This window comes from Buteo buteo, chromosome 23 (assembly GCF_964188355.1).
Source record: "Buteo buteo chromosome 23, bButBut1.hap1.1, whole genome shotgun sequence".
NCBI classification, from domain to species: Eukaryota; Metazoa; Chordata; class Aves; order Accipitriformes; family Accipitridae; genus Buteo; species Buteo buteo.
Genome location: NC_134193.1, coordinates 17,600,400 through 17,613,411, shown reverse-complemented (window position 1 = coordinate 17,613,411; position 13,012 = coordinate 17,600,400). Strand labels below are relative to the sequence as shown.

The window sequence follows — 13,012 nt, the reverse complement described above, 5'->3', positions numbered from 1 at the left end:
AATCAGGAACCTCTGATGAATGATAAATGTGAGAGAAAGAGCAAGATGTCAAAGAAGTGGAAATAAGGGAGCAGAGAAACAAGCTGGAAAGGCAAAAAAAAAAAGATGCAGGGTAAAACGCAAATAGAAACATGAATCGAAGACAGGTGCACAGGCTAGCCCAGTGTCTTTCCAGAATTGCTATTTTACTGCTGGTCTTTGATCTTATGTATTAGTTCCCTCTTTAATCAGTTAGCTCTGAAGGTGTCATTGCTTCGTGAGCTTGAGCCTGGGAAGTGCTGATGTTCTCGTCATGACACTGTATGATTGCACGCTGAACTTCAGCAATACTTCTGGATTCAGTGTCACTTCTGGGTTTTTTGTGTGTATCCTGCTTAAAACCCTATGTATGTTTTTGATTAAAAAAAAAGGGGGGGGTGAAATAGAAGAACTCAAATATATAGGCTCAACTCAAATATTTTGTCTTTTATAAAGTACATAGAAAATAAAAAAATGTTTAACCCAGATGCTAATCCTTGATACATGCTTTCAGAATATTTTTTTGTGTGAAAGCATACTGTCTAGGTTTTTTTGTGCCAGCTCCATAGCATTTCTACACCTTTAAAGATTAACAAGACAGTAGCTGTGTATATCAGAATTAATGGGGCAGCATGACAGTCCAGGGAGAAGTGCATTTTGAGTGTGTGTGAAAACGCCTTATTCGTGTAGTCTTCTGTGCATGTTTTCTTGTGTTTTTTCCCTTCTTTAAGCAGGTGTGTGGAGGGAGGCATTCCCATGGCATACAAAGAGTGCTTATAAGATTTACTGTACTCATGCAGAACATTTTGCAGAATTCTTCCTGTGCCAGTATTCTTTGGTTGAAGCTGCTGTACGCAGAACTAGAGAAAAGTTCATTGTTTCAAAGCCTGCTCCTTTCAGAGAAGGCAAAGACTGGAAAGGAGATGCTCATTTGGATCCCTTCCAGTAGGGATACTTAAATTTTGAGAAACATGTTTGTCTGTGCAAATCTGCCAGGGTTCTGGCTACTACTCTGTTTGGGCAGATGCTTCTTAATTCCTTAAGGGGAACAAAAGGAATAAGAAATGTGAGACAAGAGGCCCTGCTGTCTCCTGGTTAGTAGTAAAACCAGCATGCAACAGGGAGTGGGTTACACCTCTGAAAAAGCTGTTTCTTTTCAACTGGATGTGTTCTGGGAGTCCTCCAAAGAGTTTGGCACAGATAGGTCATTGCAACTTGGTAGTCCTTCAGACAACAATTCTATCAATACCACTTGTATGTTATATTCTTAATCGCTGAAACAACCTTGTAAAGCTTAAACAAATGACTTCCATTTCTGCAGAGGCTGCAGGAAAGCATATTATAGTAATAGGGCTGAGTTTAGAATAGAGGAGATCCCAGTATTGCGGCACTGAAAAGATCTTAAAATTGCTCTCTGGCTTGCATTGTTGAAAGGATGCATGGTGTTGTATTGTGCTGCAGTGCAATATGCATTGCAATGCTGAGCTTTTAAGTATCAGCAAGGGGTATGGAGTGTCAGGTGGACAGCACACATTCATTAAACCCTTGATGTGCTGCTGGCAAGGGGCTTGCAGTCAGTGCTTTCAGGACAATGAAAGCTATATACTAACTGTCAAATGTGTTAACAGTTATGTTCAGATTTCTTATTCAGGATATGATCACTTGAAGAACATATCAATATTTTAAAATGAAATCATTAGTTGGGTGTGGGGTAATGAGAGATGCAATCATCTGTGCTAATTGGGATAATCAAATTTCACGTTTCTCCCAGCATCAGTTGATAATCATAAAATGATCCCCCTTTTGTCATCTCAGTGCAGCTCCTACAGTTTTATGAAGATTTTTCTCTTCCTTGAAAGCATCCTGCTAAAGGCAGGCAAATTTGCCTAGCCATGAGTGTCATCTGCTGCAGCAACTCATGCTTTACTAGGCTGGCTGACCTTTGGATATGGAGTAGCACCTTCTACTGGGTGGAGTTTTTAAAGCATGCCTGTGCATCTAAGGACCAGTGTTTTTACTGTGAAAGGGTCTCTCCTTTAGATCAGGTGAAGGAGACTTGTGCATCAGCAGAATCAGAACTGGGTTGTATTGGCTTCATGACCTTAATTTATGAACTTCTTGGGTTCAGAATCTGCTACTTTATTGCAGTTTAAGAGACTGAAGCATTGTGCGGCCCAGTCTTTGAGTGCTACTATAATGCAATCAAAAAGCCTAATTACAATCATACTTCTGAAGAGGTGTCTAATCACTGCAAATAAAAATTGGAGCCCCACAGAATGTGTGTGCATGCAAAGATTATCCAGTTAATTTAAAGGAGATTTTAAGTTTAATTTTATATACATGTATTTTTAATTTTAGGAATCTTTCAAAGAAATACCAACCCAAAAAGAACTCCAAAGAGGAGGAAGAATACAGGTATGTTCATGATCCACTGCTGGGTGAGCATGCATTACTGGAGGAAGGGGAAAAGTTTGGGTTACCAGCTAGGATTTGGCTTGTAAACCGAAGATTTTAAAGTCAAGTTAAGAGTATAGAAATCATAGATGCAGAAATAGGCTTATATGGTACATAGTAGGGAGTGGATTTTCAAAGTTTGGATTTGGTCTGTAACTACTCAATTCCCTTTATGTTATGGTTTCTGGATGCCTGATTTGGGGGTTTTTGTTTTGTTTTGTTTTTCATGTACCTTAAAAACTTTATGCCAGACTATATGATCCTGGCCCTTTGAAGTGAATGACCAAACTCTTTAACTACTTTCAGCAGGAACAGTAACAGTTGCTAATTTTATCATGAAACTTAAGCAGTCTGCCTAAGTATTAAATTACTCAAATGGACTGACAACACAGATTAGTAACCTACTAAAGGGATAGTGTTACAACACCACAGAAAAACCAGTGGTTCTTGAAGAGTAGGGTGAAGGGTGTAGTTTGTACTTCCAGTATCCTGGGAGGGATGGACACATGGCTTGCTGCTGTTGAAGGATGTTGCATGGCCTCAGCTGACTGCTATTGATTCATGTATTTGGACTATATGTCCCTGATGGCATGGGACTAATGTAGTGCTCACAGGTAGCGATGGCAGAGTCAAAGCACAGCTCCTTCACTGGGTGACACTGCGGACATGGATACAGGTGGTGATAGACCACATGTTAAGAACATTCCTGCCCTTGATGAACTTAAAGATACTCTTTAAAGAGAACTTTCTAGAGGAGGAGCTTTTCCAACAGACAGGATATAAGCCAGAGCAAGAACCTTTTTCTTTAGAACGCTCTGACTCTGAAGTTTCTCAACATCAGTGTTTTGTAATGCATCAGCGTTGAACAAAGGCATTGCAGAGTCTGACCCTGCAGCCTTGTATTGCAGGAGGCTGCTCTGCCTCTGGAGAGCCCAGCAGCAGACTCAAACCCTTGACCTTGAAATTTGAAATGTTTGAAACGAGTTTGGATACGGGTCCAACTGTATGATTATATTAATTTAGATTTTTGGGTCAGCCCCCCAAGCTGCTGTATACAGTTACTCTAGTGGCTTATATTAACAGAGATAACAGCCTTTTCATTTTCTTTTTAATTTCTTTTTAGTAACATTGTTTGGGAATCAGTTATTTATGCCATTGTTTCCTGAGATATCGATGTTTACACAAGGAAGCTTACGCTACCAGCACATCAGCTGTTTTGGTTTGTACCCGGGATTAGGAATAAATCTGCCTTTGGGTAGCTATACCATAAATGGGTATTTTGAGTTTACTACAACCTTTTTTGACACATCATTCGTTGCTGGAAAAGGATATTGGAGTTAAATGATTCATGTGAAGTGGCACAGAAGATCCTGTGCATCCTTTGCCCTTTTAAATACAGTGTTCACCTCAGTATGGTTTCCTCATGTCTCTAAACAATGTCTGGGGATTTGTCATGCGACCTTTCAGTGCCTCGGACACTGCTTTGAGACAGCCTGTCTAAAAATGATCTGTTTTCAAGCTTATTGTCAGTCTGTAGTTCTGTTGCTTTGATCCCCTGTCTTTTGCAACTGAGATTTCTCTTGAGGCACCACAGCTTGACTGTGAATGTGGCTGCTTGTACTGGACTATATTTTTAGTCTCTTTTTTCAGTTTCTTTTTTTCTGTTTCTTTTCTCTGATGCCTTTTTCATCCCTACTTGTGACACTTCCTTCTATTTCCTCTAAATCTCTCCCTCTTTGCTTTGCTTTTTCACCTTTAGGTGATAATATCAGTGCAGACCGCTACCATTTAATCATTTTTCTAATATGTACAAGTGCAGTGCTTCAAAGCTGCTGTTTTCCAGCTGACCAGCACAGCCAGCTGGGGTATTTAAATGCAGCTCTGTTGGCTCTGTGCTGAATACGCTAGTGACATAATCTGCTGTTTTGAAATTGTGTGCACAGATGTTCGTTTCTTCCTTTTAATAAGACATGGAATGTCGTTTAAGAGATTATTTTATACAAAAAATAAACTTTGCAATGGAAGGTCCTAAAAAATATGAGTTGACAATGAACACCTGGTTAGTAAACTCATTACCTTTTTGAAAACTTTATAAACTATAGCTGATTTAAATCCAATTTACACTATGAAAAGTTTTCTTTTCTGTACTATGCTAGCCAAAAATTGGTTGCTTAGGATTTTGCCTGGTAGAGTGTACTGATGACTCTGCGCACTGAATTGTAGGACTTGAAAGAGTGTAACTAGAAATGTTTGGTGAATAGTGAAGTCCCAGAGCTGTGCTGATAAAAAATGTGGCACGCTAAAACTGTGATATTTTAAGAGCCAATGTCAAACTGTCTAAATCGAGATAAATTTACCAGACAACTGTCAGTGTGTGGGGTAGGCTTCCTTTTGAGAAGTTCCTTCACGTGAATCTGCTAATCCATATTCAGTCTCATGCAGCAGTACTAAATGCTTAAGAAGGATACAACCTCCCTTTGCAGTGTGTCTCTCTGAAAAGAAAGGGACTAAAAGCAAAATGCATTTTTGTCCTCTGCAGGTACACATCAACTAGAGCCTTCCTAGCCACTTTAAATGAAATGAATGACTATGCCGGACAGCATGAGGTCATTTCAGAGAACATGACCTCTCTTATCACTGGAGAGTTAACACGCTATGTGCAGGAGCTGAAACAAGAGAGGAAATCGGTAATTGAACATTTTTTTATTATTCAAATTAATTGCTATTTAAGACAGATAATTAGTGGTAGGGGAGTTCAATGTTAAGCAAAATTTATTTGTAGTTAATCAACATGAGCTTCATTGAGAACCAAGCATTAAAAAAAGTGGGTTGCGTGCCCTGGCCAAGTCACTGAACCATTTGAATCAAATGTTATAAGATCAGACAGCAATGCCTTCAGGAGAATCCCTGCTAAATAAGGTCAGAGACCCATCTGTGCTTAAGGCTCTGTTAGCCAAAAGCTTGCTTAAGGAAGAGTCCAGTAGCACTGTGTAAAGCCTGAAATAAACAGAGAAACTGTATTACTGAGGCTGATTGAAAGAATTACTAGGATCTCGGTTCACATTTTCCTGTTTCTCAGCTAGATCTAGTCAACAGAACTTTCTAAAAAATTATTCTGAAAGAAATACTGGGTCTGTCTTGTTTTGTGTTGGTGGGGAATCTGGTTTTCAACCTGTTATACTTCAAGACTGGTAGAATTAGGAGCTTTATGTTAGTACTGTATTTTAGCTAGTGGTTTAGGAACCTATGTGCCTGCTACAGTAAATGTTCAAAGCTGATTAATTTGCACGTCATCAGCTCTGGAAGGCATATAGTTGAGATGTGATTTCTCTTCCTTATCTTGAACTCTTTTATCCCTGCGACAAGTGGGCATAAAGTAACAATTCTAAGCATTATTTTACAAACACTCATAACACAGGTATAAAATGACTAAACAAAGTGCAACAAGGCAAGGGAGCATCAGGGCATTCTATTTCATTTTCAAACTGTTGGTCCATTATGGAAAGTGCAAAAATACACTTGCTCAGTGCAACAAAACTTCCGCATTTATAAATAGTCCCACTAAATGTTAAGTATCTGTTGAAGTGCCGTGCAGGACCAGAGTCCTGGAAATTACCATGTTTTCCGAAGTATGGTGTTAGGATGGTAAGTCTGTCAACAGAGGAGTAGAATATATAGACATACCTTTAATTTGCAGAATGGTGTATAATCTTTCAGGGACATAATAGTTTGGCAGCAACATGGAAGGATGTTTTACATATACCTGTGATGAGAATGGTTTCTCAGCCACTTCTATGACCTTTTATTCAGCATCGACTCTACCATAAGCAAAGCAAAAAAAAAAGAAGCATTCTAGTATGGCATTTTTCTGTCACTTCCAATGTTTTTACCTAACTTTTCAATTATATGGGTGTATAAGGTGACTGGAATATCTATTAGACATTTTAAGTACAATGAAAGAGGACTTGCTATCTTTCTTGTAAAGAATGTGAGCAGTAACTGTATTTACCTCTTTTGTTTTGTCTGTAGACTTTTGTAGTAAGTATGGTTTAGGTAAGTAGTGGGTGAATGACAGGAAAATTATTTTAATATTGGTCGAGCGATAACAGCAAAAAAACCAACTGACGGTATATTTACCTGCTGTTGCTGATAATTCTTAGCGTTTAACAGAAAACACTGTCAGTCATGGTTGGTTGTTTTGTTCTTGTAACATGAATATAAGCTATATGAATTGCGAATCCTTGTCTGATTCCTGTAGACTTCTCATTTATGAGCAAATGGTGTTGAAAAGGAAAATACTTCTGCCTTCAGGCATTTTTCATACATAGCCTCTCACTTCATACCATAAAACACAAATGCATCAATCATGCTGGGATCTGCAGGAGGGGAAGGTGGTAGTTGTGTAAATATCACAGAGAGCTGATACTTTGGGAAAACCTTTTATGATACAAATTGATGAATGGCTTGGTATTTCCAGAAATTTTGCTGGCAGAGTTCTCATGCTCACTGCTTGATATGTCGTCAGCTGTTATGCTACAAGTTCACAGAATCATTTAGGTTGGAAAAGACCCTTAAGATCATTGAGTCCAACCATTAACCTAACACTACCAAGTCCACCAAGTTGCTATAAGCTGTAAGAAGAGGTGATCACTCCTGGGGCTAGGGCCACACGTAGGAATTGGGAGACCCATGTTCTTGTCCACAGAGTCTTGTATGATTTGAATTAAGTCGTTCAGTTGTCCAGTTACCTGTTAAAATGGTACAAATTTCCAGTGATTTCAGTATGACTGAGATAAATAAGCACCCTTGCTCTTTTTGTTGTAATTTCCCAGCCAGAAGATAGAAATGATACACAGATGTGTCCTGAGTAGAACTCTGTGAAAGATGAACTTGAGTATAGCAGAAAGTGGTCAGACAAATATATTGGACTTAGGAGCTTCCCTTTCCAAAGGAAGCTGCTATGATAGGCAATAGGAATTGTGCATTTAATAGAGTGGTGCAGGATGAGGGTGGTGATCTTTAAACATGTGGGGTCTGATGCATGCCTGCATTACTCTGTTTTCATGCTCATTTAGCTCTATTGACAAAAGTGGAATTGCACCAGCAGATGATTGGGTTTGCACAAAAATAAATCACACTTCTTTGTTTTTCCTTGACAAGTACAAGCCCATAGTTTGTAAGTAGCACAGAATCTAGTAGTATATCTAGTAGTATATGAAGCCTTACATTGTTTTCATGCTGGATAAAATTCATTTGGCATGCAATTTTTACGTATGTTGGATTTGCTTGACAACTGTGAAAGGTGTACTTTGTGCCTGTGTCTTTTTTTTCTATATAAGCTGGTTACTAATGGTGAAAATAAGGGAAGAAGCAGCTAATCAAAAACGGGCAGGACAGTCTGGACATTGGACAAGTGGGATGATTTGCAGATTCACAGTGGTTTGGTGCTGTTGTTCAAAAGACAGATACCTCCTTTTTCCTCTGGCCTGATCTGGGGCTTAGGAGGGTTCTGAGTTACCTTTAACATGCTTTGTTGCATGATGGGATTTGATCATCAGAAAGCATTAAGAAAAATCAGGCAAAGGCTCTTTTTGTGAAACTTGACTATTTTTAGGAACAAAGGTCAATCAGTGTGTTAAACTTTATGGTATTACATGTTTGCCTTCCATAGGATAGTTCTCGTTGATGTTACCACCATACCAGATGACTTGTTTTGCCCTCACAGTCGCTGAAGTTAGGTGTACACCCTGCCTGGTTTTCACACACAGTGCGTGTATGTATGTATGTAAGAGGGAGAGCTCCTCGTGCTGTTTCAGTTCTTCCCAGCTGTCTAGTGAAGTGAAACTCCTTATAGTACAGTTCCTCACTTCAACTTCTTCTTGTATTCTCTTGATCTTAGTGTGTCCATGCTCTCATGTGAGTAATTCTCATCTTCAGCTAGGATCTTGCTAGCTGCTTCAACTCTGAAATGTCAGTTCTACGCTACGTGTGAAGGTCATGCCCCATCCACCTTCATTTTGAGGTTATTGAGGCCAGACGCATGTGACTGAATTCCCCTTCACTGTACGAGGACCTCTATCACCAAGCCACAGAAATGAGTTGGGGATCATGTCTCAGAGTGGTTCAGGGAAAGAACTTGATTCTGCAGTCATTCTTTGTGCCACCCCAATTTCACAAAAACTACTTTGGGGCAGCTGTGGAAGGTGTCAAGTTTGAGCTGAGGGCCATATGGTATTACAAAATTGGGTCTTAATCTTGCTTGTCTGTGACAAAAGAAAAGGAGATTATCCCGGTAATGTCAAGAGGGGAGTTTGAATTTTACTTCACTAGTGTTAACAGTTAATACATTTCCGTGTTGAAAATGTACTGGAGTTCTTCTACTCCCACCCATTGCAACTGTTGCTGGTTATGACAGGAGCTCCTAAGCAGACCAGTTACTCTCCATATGAGAGAAAGATGACCAGCATTTTGATTGCTTAGGTGAGGGGATCTGCTTCTCCACATTGCTGCGCCTGCCAAGTTACTCAGCACGCTTTGTTCTATTTAAAAAAAAAAAAAAAATCATCTAGATACTGGGGGGTTTTTTGCTACCCTCTTTTTGTGTGACACCTGAGAGGACTTCTGAGCAAACATGTAGCTAGTGCGGACCAAGCGCTGAGAACTTCCTGGTTTTTTTTTCTTAAAGCTTCACAGGAGATAGCTTGGTTTAGGTATTCTCTCAACTATGACTGAGGATAACCCTCAGTACTGTAGTTTGTCTGGATAGAAATTCAAGAATTAATTCCTGGGACAATTCTGATTTAGATCTGCGGTTACAAACTAGGTCTGACGCATGGTCTCCTCTGGCAGCAGCTGCTCTGTGTAGCCGTTGCTCATGTCAGCTTTGCTAAAAATGCATTTGGGAGTCATGAACTATCCCTCTTATTACTGCTGTTGCTTTCACCTCTACCTCCACCTCCCCTTGGGGCTAGGCTGGCTCCATACAATCAAGCATGAAAGTCAAGTACAAGCCAAGAGCTTTGCTGCAGACTGAACTGGTGCAGCACTGGGATTCTGTGGTTGGTAGAGAATTTACTTGATGTCAATACGTTCCATTTTGTGTCGGAATAGAAGGGGAATGGGGAATGAATGCATCCTTATGGGTACTGTGAGGGCAAAAATGGTCTGGTTCTTTATGGTGGAGTGTGTGCACCCTCCCTGTGTGTATTCATACAGGGGGTGTACATGTCAGAGAACTTTCTGTTTCTTGTAGGCTCTCAGGTGTTGACAAAGTAAATAATTGGAGGAATTCTGCCACGTTCATTCATTCTGAATAGTGGCCTGTTCTGCAAATAGTCCTGTGGTTTTCAACAGGATTTCTCATGGCGTAATGCACCGTGCAAGCGTGAGACAGGATGGCAGAATGCGACCCTGTCAAGCGCACAATGGATTTTTCCGTGTTGCATTTTGGATGTGCCTCAAGGTCTCTGTGTGTTTGGAGCACAGCTGTGCTTTGTGCTGCAGAGGTACAAAGAGACATTGCTGCCTTCCAGAAATGACAAACTAATGGCAAAGCGGGTAGTAGGAAGAGGAAAAGAGAGACAGTGAAAGGAAGTGATTTGCCAAACTTCAGACTTAAGGTTGATGAGATTCAAACTGAGCTTTCCCCAGCTGTTGTTCTGTGACTAACTCACTTCCAGCTTACTGACCCATGAATAGAGTTAGAATTATTTAGTTTTAATCGAAGGGTGTGAAAATTAAACATTAATAAATAGTTATTTTGCCAGGTAGAAGCTTTGCAGGAGCTACTTACAAAGAGAAAGAAAACTCTGGGCATTTACAGATTTTGTTGTGCTTGATAAATACACTGCACAATGATCCAACTCCACATATTAATCCTCTCTTTCTTACAAGGTAGTTCAGCTGTATTTCATTAAGTTAAGTTGTACCAGTAGAGTGTTAAGTAGTAGCTATAAGAAATGAAAGAATGCAGAAAACTGTTTAGGAAAGATCCTAATAAATTCTTTATATTCTTACTGAGTTTTTGTTGGTTTTCCCCAAACTATAGCACAAATGTAATGAAAATGTGTTAAGTATTTGTATGTATCATCTAATTGTGCTGTGAAGGACTGTTCTGGGATGGAAAAACAAGTGCTTATTACAAAAGTTTCCAAAAACATTTTTTGTGGGAAACTAATAACAACATCCCATTCCATTGAAAGGTATAAGATGAACTTTGGATTTAGTAGGGTTAAAGTTGAGACCACTGTGGACTTAATGTCCCACTCTTCCCAGTTTTGAATGGGCACATTGAACTAAGAAATAATAGTTCAAATAAATAAATTGGCTTTTGTTTCCTACAAGAAGGATTCTGATTGGGAAACAAAATATGGTTACAAACAAGTGTAGTTACATTTTCTGTGAATTAGCCTGAATATTGCAGTGCAGAGCAACAGCCTGTTAGAGGGACGAGGTGAGAGATGTCTTCTATCAGCAGTAACATTTCCTGCTCAGTGCAAAACTGTGAAACGCCTGAGGGTGAGCGAGGTTGAGTATCGGCCAGGTATGTGTTTTTCTCTTTGCTCTATCCAGACAGCCCCAGAGATCGACCTAAAATGAAAGAGCAACAATAAAGCCATACTAGTAGAGCATATCTTAACTGTGTGCGAATGCTGTTCATCCAAGGCCTAAGGTACATGACACATGTGGGCATGTTTAGCTGGCATTTTAATTAACATTCAACATTTTATATATCTGATGCAGGTCTTAATAGTTGTGTGTGGGTATATGCATAAATGAAGGCTATATGGAAACAGCTAAAAGGTTGCAGCTATTTAAAGAAATAAGTATTTCTTTGCCTGTTGAGGCATTAACTTGTACCTCTTCTAGTTTTCTCACCGCTGCAGGAGTTGTATGGGACTGTCACAGACCATTTCTATGGAGGAAGGAGACATTCTGTTGAGTGAGATGGCATCTCTTGGTTGTGGGTCAGTGGCAGAGAAGCGTTGTAACAAGACTGGGAACTAGAAAAGGTGGAAGCTAGAGTAGCATGCTCCTTTATTCTCACTGAAGGATTTAAAAACACAAACATCTTTTCATACTTTAGTTTTTAGTAGTAATGTTGGATCTCCGTTTGAAAAGCACATGGGTTTTCTCTCATAGAGCACTTTGGCACAGCTGGGCTTTTATGGACATGATTAGCCCCCAAGGATGGATTTGAGAGTGGGGTACATGATCTCCAAACAACCTGTCATACCTGTATTTGTGCTCACTGAATCCAGGGCCTTCTGGCCTGCTGCCGTGAAGCCAGATGGTTCAGCAGGACCGCTCGAAGAGTTGGCCAGTGTAGCAGAGTGCTCTTGAGGACCCCTGTAGCTTTGCTCCCATGGAGTTGTCCTGCTAAGCTGTAGGAGTGCAGTGCTGCTCTGCTGAGGGAGGAGCACAATGCATGGTTGTCTCTGTGTCTGAGAAGTTACTTGGTTCTGAGTTACGATTCCCACTATAAGGCCTTAATCTGTCATATGTAGCATGAAACAGCAAGTTACCATAAAAATTACTGCCACAGCATCTTTTAGGTTTATGCTAATCACTGACCGTCATTCTGTTGTCACATCTCCCAGCAGGCTTGAGCAGCTAGTTCGGTTGTCTTGTGCGGCTGATCTGGTCTTTGTCTGAAGTCTGAGAAACTTTGGTCTTAGTGGTCTGTAACTGGAGTTCCTATGGAATGCACTACTTCAGGAGGAGGCAATTCAAGTCAAATTAACATCAAGCTTGAACAGTTACTCATATAACCTGTTTCAGGTTTGACCTAGTTGATAGGCACATGTTAGGAATAACATTCATATGGGAGGTTGCAAAGGAGAACAGGGTTATGCCACACAATATTAAGAAGTAGCGCTGATGAACGTGTGTGAAGATAGTCATGTGTTTCATGTCAACATTCATAGGACTGTATTACACTACTCTTATTACAAATGAGAGCAATAAGACCTCAAGAGCATGTTGCTATTCTTGGAAACAAAGATTTCTGAGGAGATTGTTTCCTGTCTTTGCAGCCAGGAAAAGCAAAACATTTGACAATGCTTTTAGCAAATTGAGCTAAGAAAATTGAGGAAAAAATAATGTTCTCTAATTTCCGTCTCTGGAACGCTTTAAACACTGGCCATTATTTTCGGAATCACTTGTAACAAAAATGGAGATAGGGTTTGAATTGGAGGAGGAAGTACTACGTTGCTAGGGCTGTGTTTATATTGACTATCAATATGAGCTGAGAGCTACAGAAGTCAAAGGTAACAGTTTTTTCAGTGTGTTATATTATCTAGTTTGAAAACAGAAAAGAGAATGAAGCAGCCTTGTCATATATCTCTCTTTTGAAAATTCTTAAGTAGGATGTTGTCAAATGAACCATATGCTATGCATATAAATTAACTAAGATTATTTTTCTGACTATTTCTAATATAAACAGACTGTAGATATGCAAATCTTAAGTTTAACCATGTAATCAATTGCTGTTTACTTCCTTAAGAAAAACAAGGCTGTCTTGTTAAAGCCTTTAAAGTAT

The 13,012-nt window shown here is 39.7% G+C and overlaps 1 protein-coding gene across 15 annotated transcripts in view; it reads left to right on the top strand.

Moving 5' to 3' along the window:
• The window catches only part of FNBP1 (formin binding protein 1), a 104,279-nt gene that overhangs the window by 35,474 nt on the left and 55,793 nt on the right, over window positions 1–13,012 (top strand). For all 15 annotated transcript variants that reach the window (XM_075055822.1, XM_075055832.1, XM_075055823.1 and 12 more), the window contains exons 3-4: window positions 2,377–2,433; window positions 5,012–5,159. In XM_075055822.1, the coding sequence (XP_074911923.1) occupies window positions 2,377–2,433; window positions 5,012–5,159 (205 nt within the window). The remainder of the gene's footprint in view (window positions 1–2,376; window positions 2,434–5,011; window positions 5,160–13,012) is intronic.